Source organism: Rhinolophus hipposideros (genome assembly GCF_964194185.1).
Source record: "Rhinolophus hipposideros genome assembly, chromosome: 1".
Taxonomy (NCBI): domain Eukaryota; kingdom Metazoa; phylum Chordata; class Mammalia; order Chiroptera; family Rhinolophidae; genus Rhinolophus; species Rhinolophus hipposideros.
Window position 1 is genome coordinate 31,325,782 of NC_138047.1, and position 14,228 is coordinate 31,340,009.

At 37.6% G+C, this 14,228-nt stretch overlaps 1 protein-coding gene across 4 annotated transcripts in view; it reads left to right on the top strand.

Annotated features, from left to right (window-relative positions):
• The window catches only part of CORIN (corin, serine peptidase), a 204,292-nt gene that overhangs the window by 152,791 nt on the left and 37,273 nt on the right, over window positions 1–14,228 (top strand). For all 4 annotated transcript variants that reach the window (XR_013994118.1, XM_081061606.1, XM_081061607.1 and 1 more), the window contains 5 exons: window positions 2,542–2,687; window positions 3,445–3,552; window positions 10,224–10,337; window positions 12,204–12,314; window positions 13,398–13,527. Coding sequence is in view for 3 of the 4 variants with exons in the window: in XM_081061606.1 (XP_080917732.1) it covers window positions 2,542–2,687; window positions 3,445–3,552; window positions 10,224–10,337; window positions 12,204–12,314; window positions 13,398–13,527 (609 nt within the window). In the remaining variant the exon portion in view is untranslated. The remainder of the gene's footprint in view (window positions 1–2,541; window positions 2,688–3,444; window positions 3,553–10,223; window positions 10,338–12,203; window positions 12,315–13,397; window positions 13,528–14,228) is intronic.

The window sequence follows — 14,228 nt, forward strand, 5'->3', positions numbered from 1 at the left end:
CCGCTACTCTCCCAGGGCTGTTTTACATCAAGGGGTGAATCTACAGATGTGCTTGTCTACATGTGACTGGTAACTATGGAAACCATATGTTGGGATCAGAAGTCACTTAGAGTTTTAAGAAAAAGCAATAATATCAATATAGAGGACAGATGGGAAAACAATAAATTGTATACAGAATCTCAAATGGATGACAAGGTAAGGGCACCTATAGAGTTGGAACAGGAAACAATAAAATTTCAAAATGACTTGGGAAACTGAGCAATTTATACAAATAGAGTAAAATTTAACGTTGGCATGTGCAAATATAGTTCTGAAAATTTCTGTTAAATGCCTTTTAAAGTATTACTAATAAAACATCTACCAATTTTATGTTAAAAAGCTATTCCACTATTGCTAAGGTCAATGATAGCGAATAATTGATTTTGATAGTAATTAATTCTTATATCTGACTTTCTTTTTGTATGTATATAAAAATTTCCCTAATGAAGTATTCTCTGGAACAAACGTATATTCATATATAATTTATCATTTCAGGGCTTAATTTCATATTAAAATGCCTAAGCTGAGACTGAAACATCTTTCAGTCAACATTTTGGTGAACTTCTTTTAGATACTTTAGTTCCGTTTCTTAGATTTACACATACACATACATCTTTCATTTTCAGTGGCTATCAAAATGAATTAAACATTTTGATATTTATTTATAAGGAAATTTTTTAATATTACGATAATAATATGATATGTTCATAAAGCAACACATAGTCGCTTTTGTGAAGCCTGTTAATTGATTTTAAAATGAGTCTAAGTTATGAAAAATCTACCATTATCAAGCCCTTACTATGTGCCAAATACTTTAAAGTGCTTCTGCCATCTCACCCTCAAAATTACCTTTTGAGGGAGTCCCCACCATCAGGGCCTCTGTCTAGGGCTGAGCACCACACAGTCTGGTAAGAACAGAGCCCCTGCATGTTGTATTATTTCCATTTTATAGAAAAAAATGTAAGAAGTGGTAGAATCAGGCACTATACAATCTTTCACATAAATTCAGTTTTATATGGTTAATTTAAAATATAAGCAGCAACTGAGTTATATACATTTTTTATAAATCTGCAACGAAATTATTCAGCTAAACAGAAAATGACTGAACTCTGTTGAACCCTACATTTTTGCAAAACATATGGGAATGCTATGGCTTTATCGTCTCCCCAAATTCCTAGGCTAAACCAGCACTGAGTTATATCCTGCCTTATACAGACTTAAATCTACACAGAGCTTTCTCTGAAACTTCCCCATTCAACTGGTAACCATTCCCTACCTTGTTGAAATTAACTTACAGTTTAAAGTTCAAAACTTGAGAAATACGAATGTGTTTGAAAGGCATTAAGAAATTTGCCTAAGAACTTACTTTGGTTATGCCTACTTTAAAAAAAAAAACTATTTAACTAATTTCTTGGTAATATATAGGCAACACCTTGTTTGGTTTTGTTTTTTTTCCCTTAGGAAGTAAAGACATCTTCCATGAGACATGCTGATACCTCCATTTACAAATATTCTGGGTGCAAATGAGAACACACATGAAAGCACCTAGCACAAAGACTTCGTATATCTTTTCTTTAAAAACAAAAACAAACTTTATTTTAATCAACTTGAGCTTAACATAGATGGGTTTGGGAGAAGTACCAAGCTTTTCAACAATGTTGGTCTAAGTGGAAGGAATAGAGGCAATGAATGCCTTAGGTAAGCCAGGTTGGCACATGAAATGGCTCATGTGGCTGGTCAGCGGAGGGAGAGAACTCCGAGGCTGTGGGTGTCATAGAGATTCCACGATGTTGGTGGCAGACTATGCAAATTGATGTTGCGGACTTCCTTGCTTGGAACGAAAACGTTGGAGAATATGTCTGTCTGAAAAAACAAAAGAGAAAATGAGAAGGAAAAACTACAGAAGGCAATCTGTGTCTGGATGTAGTTTAGGCTACAAACTTGCGACTGGTAGACACATGTGTCCTGGAGATCGAATGCACCGTGTAGTGAATACAGACAATAATATTGTGTCACAGCCATCAAACTTACTAAGAGTCTAGATCTTAATTCTTCTAACCACAAAAAAAGAAGTGATAATTTTGCGTTTTGATAGAGGTACTATACTACTAGAACTACAACAGCAATCTTATTACAGTATATAAACATATCCAATCAACATGTTTTATGCCTTAAATTTACACAGTGTTGTATGTCAAATGTATTTCAATAGAAAACAAAACAAAACAAAATCTCTATATTTCTGCAATGAAGTTTCTTTCGATGGTAGTATATTGATGGAACGTATTCCCTCTGTAGAGATATTACTTGTTTTGGTGTCCCAGATACCTATTACGTATCTATATATTTTGGTTAACACACACATACATACACACACCCCAAATACACACACCATAGCCACACGCCCACCCACACAGTATTAAAACCCTACATAGGTTCCTAATATAAGTATGTCTCAAATGTAGCGATTTCTGCTTCTAATGTTTTACCTTTCTCTTTTAGGGCACTGTGTGAGCACTCCAAAGAGCACTGTGAGTCTGTTCTTGGGATCGTGGGCCTACAGTGGCCGGAAGACACATATTGCAATCAGTTTCCAGAGGAAAATTCAGACAATCAAACCTGCCTAATGCCTGATGAAGATGTGGAAGGTTCATTTTTAAATTAATTTCATGGGGTATCTAACATGGATGACTATATCAGCTACCTTTTTTGATACATTTTTGCTGTTCTCTATGTAATTTCCAATCAGGCTATATAGGTGAGTGAATCTAAGAGCTTGATTGTTTTGAAGAATTTGGTGCTCATCTGTTTGTTAGACACTGTCTTCATTTTAAAAATAAACTGCAGAGATGAATTTAATATTCCAGGTATTCATTTTAACCACAGTTAACTCACAGAGCCCATTATATATGGGTCCTGCTTTTATTCTAGGCGTCCTAACGATAATGATCAGGCTGTGGTTCCTTCACATGCAAAGCAGTCAGATATCATGGCAATATAGGATCTTCAGGTAGAGAAATAAAATCGGACACCTGTCTACCTGGCGGAGAGATTAGGATGGGAAACAATTTTGACACGTGAAGGGCAGCTGGGTAGTTAGAAGCATTCACTCCACAGGACATTTTAGGCTCTGGCCGTTGTTAGGGTGTCCATTCAGGAAGATAGTTAACTACTGGAAAGTGTAAGTACACTGAACAGCTGATCTGGAGAGATGATGTCATGGATGAAGGAGGAAGGCGCTGATAAGCGGTAGAAGAAAACCCTGTTAATTTTGGCTGTTTCAGCTTGGCGGTGGACCATCCTTTTCCTCAGTAGTAGCTTCTCGACCACACCCCACACATAAATAGACGATGGTTCTGGGTTGTCTGTCTATTGACAGTAATGTGGCCCCTTGTTTTTAAACAGAATGTTCACCTAGTCACTTCAAGTGTGGCTCAGGACGGTGTGTTCTGGCTTCCAGAAGATGTGATGGCCAGCCTGACTGTGACGATGACAGTGATGAAGAAAACTGTGGTGTGTATACGAGATGGCACTTTTCTTTAATGTACACTAATAACTGGTTAAGATAAGAGACTGTGTTAAAAAAATGTCAACTATTCACTGATTGTCATAAGCAGTGATTAGAATTGAATACTAATATATTTTCTTCTTAAATTATCAAGTGGCAAGGCATGAATTGATGTTTTTCCTGTTAACTCTATGGACTTTTTCTATATTATGTTTCTGTTTATAACCTTGATGACAGATGTGCAAACCCTTTGTAAAAAGAGAAACACTTCTCTAATGTAAGGAATTATTTTTATTATTAGATATTATAAAACAGCTGTATTCTATTTTGAAGTCAGAATAATAGTGTGTTTGCATACGATTCCCATGTTATTAGATAGGCATGTAGATACACACAGAATTCAGACTCCAATGTTCAAATTTAATTGGGACTTATTTTCATTCCCTCTCTGATTTTGTCTCTGTTAGTAAAGGATAAAATTATTTCTGACGTTTGTGCCATTAAGCTCCAAAATCACCAGTAGAAAGGCCAGAAATGCCAATAGTATTTTAAGTGGAGCTAATTTCCATTTCATTTCCCTTCAAACCTTTGTATTTGTAACCTCAGAATGTGTCTGCGCATAGAAAATGACAATGCTCTTTACTAAACAACATCGTGTAGTAAAGCAAAATGATTGAAGGGCTATCCGAAGAAAAGTTTGGTTATGATTATTTTGGGTTTTTCTGCTTAAAAAATATTGATACTTTTTGCCATTGAAAGCACATAAGGCAAACTATCTTTGAAATTATTTTATCCTTTTGGCCTTTTAGATAAGAAATATTACCTTTCTCTCCAAAATGAATTTTCCATAGTAAACATTGCCCTTCTGGTCTAGACAAAATGTCACAAGCAATCAACTGAAATCCTGTCAGCTGCTATAAATATGGACAAGTGCATCTTCTAACAAATTAGAGCTGTCAGAGTGATGGGTAATGACCAGGGATAATTTTGTTAGGAACATTCAATGTTTGGAGAAGCTACTGTTGTTGGCTTGTTTGTGGTCTTTATATAGAGAAATAAATAAAAATTCATTGAATATCTCTTACATAAGTGATTTATTGAGAATATATTGGATTTGTTTGTTAAACTATGACTTTGATGGGTTGTATGTGGTATTCTGAGATGCAGTTTTAAGTGGATTATTTTAGATGATTCATAGAGGTTACATGGTACTCTATTGGGATGGCTAGACCTAAATTTGCAGTAGGAGACTAAATATTTGAGAAATATAGAAGTTTAGTCTGAAAAAAAAATAGGCATACCAAGACTGAAAGGTCTGAGTTCTAGAATATATTCTGCACAAACGAAATTCATAGCACTATAGGGTTTAAATGACCCTAACATATCAGGTTTCTCCTTAAGTAATGAGTTTTCATCCATGCTTTAATTACACAATCAAAGGCATACCAAAATGATAGAATAAATTGTCGAATTCCTAGCACACTCTCAAAATATTGATGGCACTCCCAAGAGTTCGAGTTGAAGAAAGTTAAAAGTGGGTAGGAAATTGATACATTTGGAGTTATATTAATTGCTCCAGCAGCATTACCTTATGAGAAAACTCTCATTACTTTTCCAAAGCTACTGATAATAGAAAATTTACATACATTCCCTTTTGGTAGGCAGGCATACATTTGAATAGGCGTGTCTGATGCTCTGAGTGGACATGACACTCAAAATCAAATAAAGAAGTCATGTGGAGGAAGGCTTACAGGAGTACTGTTAGGAAACCATCCAGTTCTCATTTTGCCTGCTTGCTTAGTTTGTCTCTGTTTTCATGGACTTGCATGAGCATAGCATCTAGTAATGCAAATACCAGTTCCAGTGAAGCTGGGTTTCACCGTAAGCTTCATGTCTTTCTGATTTATTCTGTCCATTGTGGAGTTGAAGACAAATGTTGGGGCTTTACTCAATATGTGACAATTAACTATTCACTCTCACACATCTTCAGTTTTTCCCAGAACTTCTAACAACATTGTGTTTTCCCCTGGAAGCAAGACTTATTTGATTTAGTTATAAAATAATTGATGTTTTGGAAATCTGCTTTGTGTCTCTTTGGTACATCTGCAGCAAGAAAACATGGTGGCCAAAGCATACCATAAATGAATATACTTTTAAAATATATGCATTAGAATTTATCAATGAACAATGTTCTGAAGTCTCTTGCTCTTGGAAAATTTTGTTGTTGAAGTTGTTTTGATTGTGTAATTGTTAATGTAAACAACAATTGAAAACATTGTCAGTATTAGAAACGTTTTCAGCAAGTGTTTTGAAGAATGATGCGAATCTGAACACATCATTCCAGAATTGCTTCATGGGAGGGAAGCCTAAAAGATGGGAGTGGTTTGTAGACTCAGCATTGTGTCAGTACAAAAGCCCTTCATTGTCTTGAAGGTTGATGGTTATTCACTGAACGTATATTATATAGATGGAGGTGTCTGTAAAACTGGCAACTTGATGAAACAAGTTGATTTGCAACGTAATATTTCAAAGCATTGGTATCTAAGCAATGGAGGAAAGGGCAAAGATTGGGGCAAAGAAATGAATTAGAATGACATAAAAGGAAGGAGAGCTACAGAAAATAACAATCAAATTGTATTTCTGAGCTTTGCTTTCATGCTATAGATTAGAATTTATGAGATTGCTAAACCTCTTGCTAAACGTCTTGCTAAACATTGACCACAATTTGGGTGAGCTACCAGCGGGAGCAAGATGGTGCCTGGGTTGTGATGTGAGCAGCAAGTCTTCTCAATGGGGCAATTAAATGAGAATGTAGATAAAACAGCTTTTTAAAATATATCTAATGTAGAAATAAAACCCTTTATCACATGAATACAGCATTACAATTACTAATTGATCACTATTCCATAAAAAAGGGTATACACCATAGGCAGGAATATTGACAACAATACCAATGCCTGACTGTCATGAAGTGCTTTTTGCTTATCTTCAAATGATTAAAAATCATTTTGTCATCTACCCTGGATCACCTCCGGGACTCAAAGAAAATAAAATCTTTAAATATAACCTGAACTTTTTTCTTGGAGTCAAAATCCCTACAGGTTGTGTTGAAAACCTCTGGCTATGATATTTGTGGGTTTTATAGATTGATTTTAAAAGTTTTCCAAAAGACTTTTTTTTCAGTCTGTTTGGACTTTTTAATAGTATTTATGTAACAGCTCACAAAAAGGAGCTTAACTGTTTTGTTTGTTTGTTTGTTTGTTTTTAGCACTCCAAATAGCTGATCTCCACGCCTTTATATCTCTTGGTATTTTTTGCTTGTGGAAGACATTGGCTTCTTGCTCTGTGACTAGCAGAAGACAGAGTGAGAATCATTGTGTGCATATCATGTTGCATACCCACAAATGTGCTTTCAGGATGACTCTTCAGGACTGATCTCTGATCACAGAGTGGGACTTAATTTTTCCATGTTAAGGGAGAGATGTTCTCCTTCCCTTTAGATATGTTGCTATTTGGTTAACTCTTCGCTATCTTATTTTGTGTCTTGGGCAGGCAGCCTGGAATGGCAGAGTCCTCTGCATAGACTTAGACTTGGATTTAAATCCTGACTCAGCACCTAGAGGCTGTGTGACTTGTGGCCAGTCACTTAACTTCTCTGGGCCTCAGTTACCTCACCTGTAAAATGTAGAGAATACTCACTTTATCCTCCACAGCTTGGAATGCTTATAACATGCCTTATTCAGTCCTTAGAAAGCAATAACCAAGAGCCCACCTGCCATGGTGCTAAGAAATTCAGGAAGCGATCCCTCAAAGATTACCCCAGAGGTCTCCCTTGAGGGAAAGAATTCTGCCTGACTTGTTCTTGTCTCTGACAGACCAAGGTCTTCTTTATGGCAGACAAGAGCAGGCTGGCATGTCCTGTCCACAGCATGAGCTGGGTAAAGTCTGCTTTGCATAGCAAACACGAGCAGCAGGGAGGCACCTTGTTCTGAAGGTGGCACTTGTTTGGGGATGCATGTCCCTATCTCCAGTATTACAATCACTGAGGGGCCCACAGCCTACAGTTTAAAGCCCCTTGTATTCCTTCATCCGGCATCTTTACAGGTACCATGTCAGCAAGTGTTGAAGAGGATGACATGAGATGGTACTGAAAAGGGAGGTGACTCAGGACTGCTCAAACTTTCTGAACGAGTGATCATTGTCATTATCTCTGTGCTGGGATGCTTGTTATTCTGACATTAACCATCCTTTGGTTTTGTAACATGCGGCTGCATTAAACATCCCACCCCATCCATACCTACTTTTAATTTTTAATGGAGTCATACCCTTTTCCTTTTAAAACATACATTTGAAACATAATTACACCAAACATGTCACTTTAAAGAGAGGGTGGTTTCATCACAAAATAATACTGTCTTCTGTGTAACTAATGTCTTGACCTTTTCATCCTACTTCATTTGTGCTTACCATAAGTCCACACAGAAGAAGGTATCAGGCCACAAGAACTTTTATTAGAAAAGAGACGATACAGAAGAGTAAATGAATGCTTATAGAGTACTCATTTAAACTGTATAGCAACCGTGTGTAGTGGACATTATTATCACTATTTTAAAGATATGAAACTGAGGTTCAAAGAAGTTAAGGAACACATTCAAGGTCACACAGCTAGTGAGATTGGAGCTCTGATTCAAATGCATGCCTCTGACTCTACAATTGTGCTTCCGCACTGCGTCCCTTTATGTATAATGTCTATTCTCATTTTAGGGAGGGCTGCTACTAAAGACCTGCACATAGATCCCTGCTGAATCTTTCTCAATAAGGCTGGATTTGGAGCAATTTGTTTATTTTCTCTAAATCTCAGTTTCCTCATTTGTAAAATGGCGATTGTAATACTGACATTGTGGTGTTGCAAGAATTAAAATTCATAGCTAGAATGTGGGTTTATAGTGGGTAATAAGTGTTGTCTCTTCTTATTGTCATTACTATTCGTGAGGATGCAGGGCTCAGAGGATCTACTTTCGTGGTCTTTCTTCAGCTCATTCCAAAGGTCCAAGTTCTTCTGTGTACTCTAAGGAAGGGTACCCTGTCTGTGAATAGTCAGAAAGACTCATGCTGTTTTCTCTCATCCTCTACACGTGGTGGAGTTTGTGATGACAGAAGGAGCCCCCAGAGCTGGGCGGGCACTGGGGGATGCTGAGACCTCTTTCTAGATTTCCCTCGCTCTCTGGTGGAATGGGCATATGTGCCCTTTGACTGGAGCTGGGCCATGGAGGGAAGAATTCAGGCTCCTTCTCAGATCTCCAGGGACTTCAGGAACTATCATTGTCAGAACATTCCATGCGATGTCTGTATCCTCATTCTAGGTGATGTCTGTAGCCTCTGCCAGCCGAAAACTCCAAATAATATCCCCATGACTTCCAAAAGCAGATGACCCAGGGCCTAAGACTATTCCAAATGTGTAGCTGGTAAAGGGCTCTCACTATTTATTTCCTATAGTTTTGAATGGCGAAACACTTTAAATATAACTAGAGCTCATAGTAAAAATTTCTCTTTTAAAGACTTATTTTGATAACTGTTTTCAATAAGAATTTTGAAACAAGCAGATTTTTTTTCTTATAATGGATTCCAAGAAACCTGAGTGAATCATCTATGAAATTTCACTGAATTATTTGTACTAGGTCAGGCGAGAAATAGCAATTTTTAAAGAAACTCCTTATTGGATCACTGTTTTGCATTTCACTCCCCTTGAACTAAATGATCTTTTCCTGGGAATGAGAGAGACTTTTTGTTCCTTACATGAAATGAAGTTCCATTTACAATACACGTGTGTTGAGGGTCTGCCAAGGGCGAGCCGCTGTTCTAGGCAGGAGGGGCCAAGGGTGCCCAAAGATGAATGCCATGTGCTGTCTTCCATCACATCACACACCTCACCGCCTTGTGAGGGTCATGGATCCAACAGGAGGATAAGAACGTGTTAGACTTTTGGCACATGTTAGCAGACATGCAACACATTGCATTTGATTCAAATGGCATTCAGCCAGTTCATCGCAAAAATGCTTGTACTTCATAGGCCAATTACAGTTCAAGTTTAGAGTCTTGATCTGGTGAAACTTGTGTTCATTTCCGTATTAATTGATAGTTTCTAACCTTACGTCTCTGGCTACATTACTAAAGGAATGGCTTTCGTGTCTGTCTCTTGAACTAGTTTTGTGGGTGTTTGGCATGGGAGGAGCCTCTTTTGCTCAACTCTCCAATGGCTTTGCATTTGTTGACTGAAATTTTTAGATAATATGCTTGGAGTTCCCTGGGCTTTGGCATATTTGCTTAAAAGCATAACTCACCATTTTATCGATGAGTCTTACGTGTTGGCAAATTGACTCAGAAAGCAAAAGGAACAGCTAAAGATGAATGTTAATGTATAATTGCTTATTCATTTTTGTTTCCCATTTCCCATCTGTCACTTTCGATCTTCTCTTAGGAGAGCTATGCTATTTATATTGCAGTGCAGCGATTATCAAGCATTTCTACTTAAATTATGTTTTTCATAATATACAGGAGTCAAAACTCTTTAAGAGAAATCATGTTTTATGTTATAATTTTTCTACATTGCTTGATCAAATTCATCTTTATTTTCACCTCCACAGCTATTGCAAATGACCTTTTCTTTTGTCTCCAGGCTGTAAAGAGAGAGATCTTTGGGAATGTCCATCCAATAAACAGTGTTTGAAACACACATTCATCTGTGATGGGTTCCCAGACTGTCCTGATAACATGGATGAAAAAAACTGCTGTAAGTGCTTTGGTGAATTTGTCAGCACAACATTCTATTTTAAACATCAGTTACCTCTCGTTTGAACATAAGCTAGAAAATTGGAAATACATATTAAAAGCTTTTAGTGTTTTCAGACCTTCTGACCAAAACTCCACTTGTAAGAATATGGGCCAAGAAGACAACCAAACATGTGTAAAATATATGCACAATGATATTATCCTAGCATTATTTATAACATAGAAAAAATTAAAACACCATAAATATCCATAAATAGGGGATATAATACAACCATAAAATGAAATAATATGCAAACATTAAAAAACAATTAGAAGAATAATTTCCCCTGGGTTCATTACATATCATCAGGTGAATAAAACAGAATATAAAGTATTATGTGTGTTGTTATCCTGAGTTTTGAAAGTAAGTTTATCCACTTATAGAAAAATATCGGAAGGTCATAAGAAAAAGTTTACAATTATAATCTCTGGGTGGTGGGGTTATTAAGTTTTTGTGCTTTTCTATCTTTCTACCTTTTCTAAATGAATGGCCACAACTTTGAGAATAAGAAAAAAAATTATATCTCTTAAGACGTTTTCCCTACTAGTTACAGAAAGCCCACCTCAAACCAACTTAAACAATGAAGACATTTATTATCTTTTCTTACCATCTATATCATCTACGACATTTTCATAGAAAGTCAAGTGTAGGAGGGATACTTGAGGCTGGATGCAAGAGTTTAGCACCTCTTCTGTGATTCTGTTAGGCTTGGCCTCAGACTGGCTCCCACCAGGGTCAAAAAGTGGATCCCCAAAGCCCTTGGAGCGCCATGCTTACTTGATCACATCAGTGGGAAGGAGTGAGAACCTTGCCGTCATCTCTCGAACATCAATTAGGCATTCACTCAGATTGGCCAGTTTGAGCAGGGTCCCAGTGAGGGGCTAGCAGTCAGGAGCCTTTGTGTAGATTAGAAAAGACACCACCTAAACTAAACAGCTAAAATGCAAACAGAGGCACCCCTGAGGGAGAACCCATTAGAGAACGAGGCTGATTTCATCAGGCTGCCTCTGTCCCAGGCTAGGCAGGACACATGACCTGGCCAGCAGGATTTGGGCAGGAACTATCTTGCAAAGCACAACCCACAACACCATAGGCTGAGCCCCTGATCTTGGATCACATGTTTATTCTTGGGCTAATAACTGTACTCGGAAAGAAAAAAACAAAAAACAATTGTAGTCAGAAAAATGCCAATGTCCCACTTAAACAAATCAGAATCTTCCTCTAGAGCTAGGGATGGAGTGGAGATTTTGTTTTTTTGAAAACAAAATCGGTTTTCCTCAAAAAAAGGAGGAAGAAAGGGGACAGATGCTAGATAGGCAATCAAGGAGTTTCACTATGATTTTTAAAAACCCAAGAGAGAATTAGGAAGTGACTCAGAGAATCATTTAATAGTAGACATTTTTCAAGGTAAATGTTATCCTTGTATGTGGACATCGCTGGTTTTCATCCCATGGTGAAGACTTCAGTCTGCTCATCCCCCGTGTCATCACCTGACACTTCAGATTTTAACCCTGTTAGCTAATCTTTAGTATTTCTGCTGTTCTTGGTACCACTTTTTCAATCCTATCATTAAAACTAGAGCCTCTAGTGACTAGTCGCTGGAGATAGTAATTCTGTTTAAATGCTTGCTATGGGTATGGACTAACATCTATGAAATGAGATTTTACCGATGCTGTTATTCTGTCTTGGCACCTGTTTGGAGGCCTCAGTGACCTCATAGTTTCTTCCTTCCATGGTCCTGCTGGCCAATGATAATGTACATGTTAGTGATAATCACATTTATCTGTAAAATGTTTCTGTCTTCTTGTTCCTTGTCCCCCATACCAGCATTTTGCCAAGATGATGAACTGGAATGTGCAAACCACGAGTGTGTTTCACGGGACCGGTGGTGCGATGGTGCAGCTGACTGCTTAGACAGTTCAGACGAATGGGACTGTGGTAAACTGCTTGTTTCTGCCATCTGTTGTGCACTCTAGTGTGTGTCAGCCATTTAAGCTAAATAAACCCTAAATGACTTTCCGGATTTTACTAACCAAGTTCATTTATTTTGTTCTACTGTTGCAAAAGCTGGTGGTGGTGATTCATATGTTGTTTCCAACTCATAGAAAATTTCCCCCCAAGTTACTTCTCTATTTTCATTGTCTATATTCTGTGTTAAAAAAAAATGAGTTCAAATTGTTGTGACCTTACAACTGCCAGAATGTAATTTTTAAGTTTATCACCCAGCTTCAACAATTATCAGTATGCTGTCATTCTTGTATTATTGACACCTCCTGGAATAGGATATTAAAGTGGCTCTTCTATCTTGCTTACACTCGTGTTCCACATCCAAATGGGACTTGTAACTATTACTCCCTTACATGGACAGGACTTAAAGGCATCTCCCATTAGTACCTCCAATGCTGCAGCTTATAATCTTGAGTTTGATTAATTCTGTCATCCCACACTCACCACTCCTTCCATCCACTTCCCTCTTATTTCAGTCCTTTGCATCATCTGGCCAAATCTTAGTTATCGTGTGTGTTGTGATTCTTTGCTCACAAATGATCTGTGGTTTATTAAGTAACAGAGGATGTTCTTTCATCAAATAGGAATTAGTGCATATACCAAATTATCCCTAAATTAGTATCACTATCACTCACTTGAATTTTTATGTGCTTTCTTGAAAGGAAATGATATGAAGTTACAATTAACTAGCTCCTTATAATTATACAAATCGTTAGGTAAACTCTGTAGGCATGGACCCTGCCTCTGGCCATCTTCTAAGTAAAGATAAGAACTACCTGTCTCTTCATTAGAACCTAGGGTCCTTTGAGGGCAGAGAACATTTCTAATTCATTTTTACAGTCTTCCACCACACTGAGAGCAGTGATTTGCACAGGGTAGGTATTCACCAAATGGTTCTTAAGTAAAACAAATAAAAATGACTATATACAAGTGAAGCAAAGGCACGCAAAGTTATGATTTGGTTTCATGAGAGGAAATGTTTTAAATTAAGGTTTTTCTCTTTTTCTTTCTCAGTGACCCTGTCTAAAAACGCAAACTCCTCTTCATTCCTGACTGCTCACAGATCTGCCACAGCACACCACGTGTGTGGGGATGGGTGGCAGGAGACGCTGAGTCGGCTGGCCTGCAAGCAGATGGGTTTAGGGTAAGGTCAGTAGTTTGTAGCACTGATGAATTTCTCAGAGGGCCTCACAGAACTCGGCAATAATATCTTCCTTATGAGTGCACAGTGAGGGAGCCTCACAAACAGAGCCCTCCACAGTGTGGGAAATGAATCAGGTGAGGGGACCGCGTTCAATTACAGGCACCTGCTCTGAAGGGTCTGGGTTGAAAGCTTGCTTTGAGGAAACCTCTGAAAGTAAATGAAGTAATTGTACTTTAAGTACTTCTGAAATTAAATGCTTTCATTATTTATAAAATCATTAAGATGGTTTCCTCTGAGGAACCTGGATGGGAAAATGTTTCAAGTTCCCCCTAGGGGTTATTGAAAATTCCTTTTTAAGCAACACACATTTTTTAATAAATTGGGAAATAGAACTTGAAGATGCTGGTATTTTAATTTACCCTAAGTAATGTAGGACATGTAAATCAGGACATAGTTCACCACTTTTTCTCCTTAGTAGAATTAAAAGACACTCACTCTAGCCTTGATACAAACACACTGAAATAGGCACTATAAAAGGGGGGTACTTGCTATTTTGTGGGGTTTTTTTTCAGTTCTATCAGGGATAGAAAGCAGTAATTGAAGGGTCCTAGAATATATACGTGAATGTGTGTGTGTGTGTGTCTGTGTGTGTGTGTATGTGTATTTTTTTTTCTTCTATTACTGATGTATGTAAGATTTGG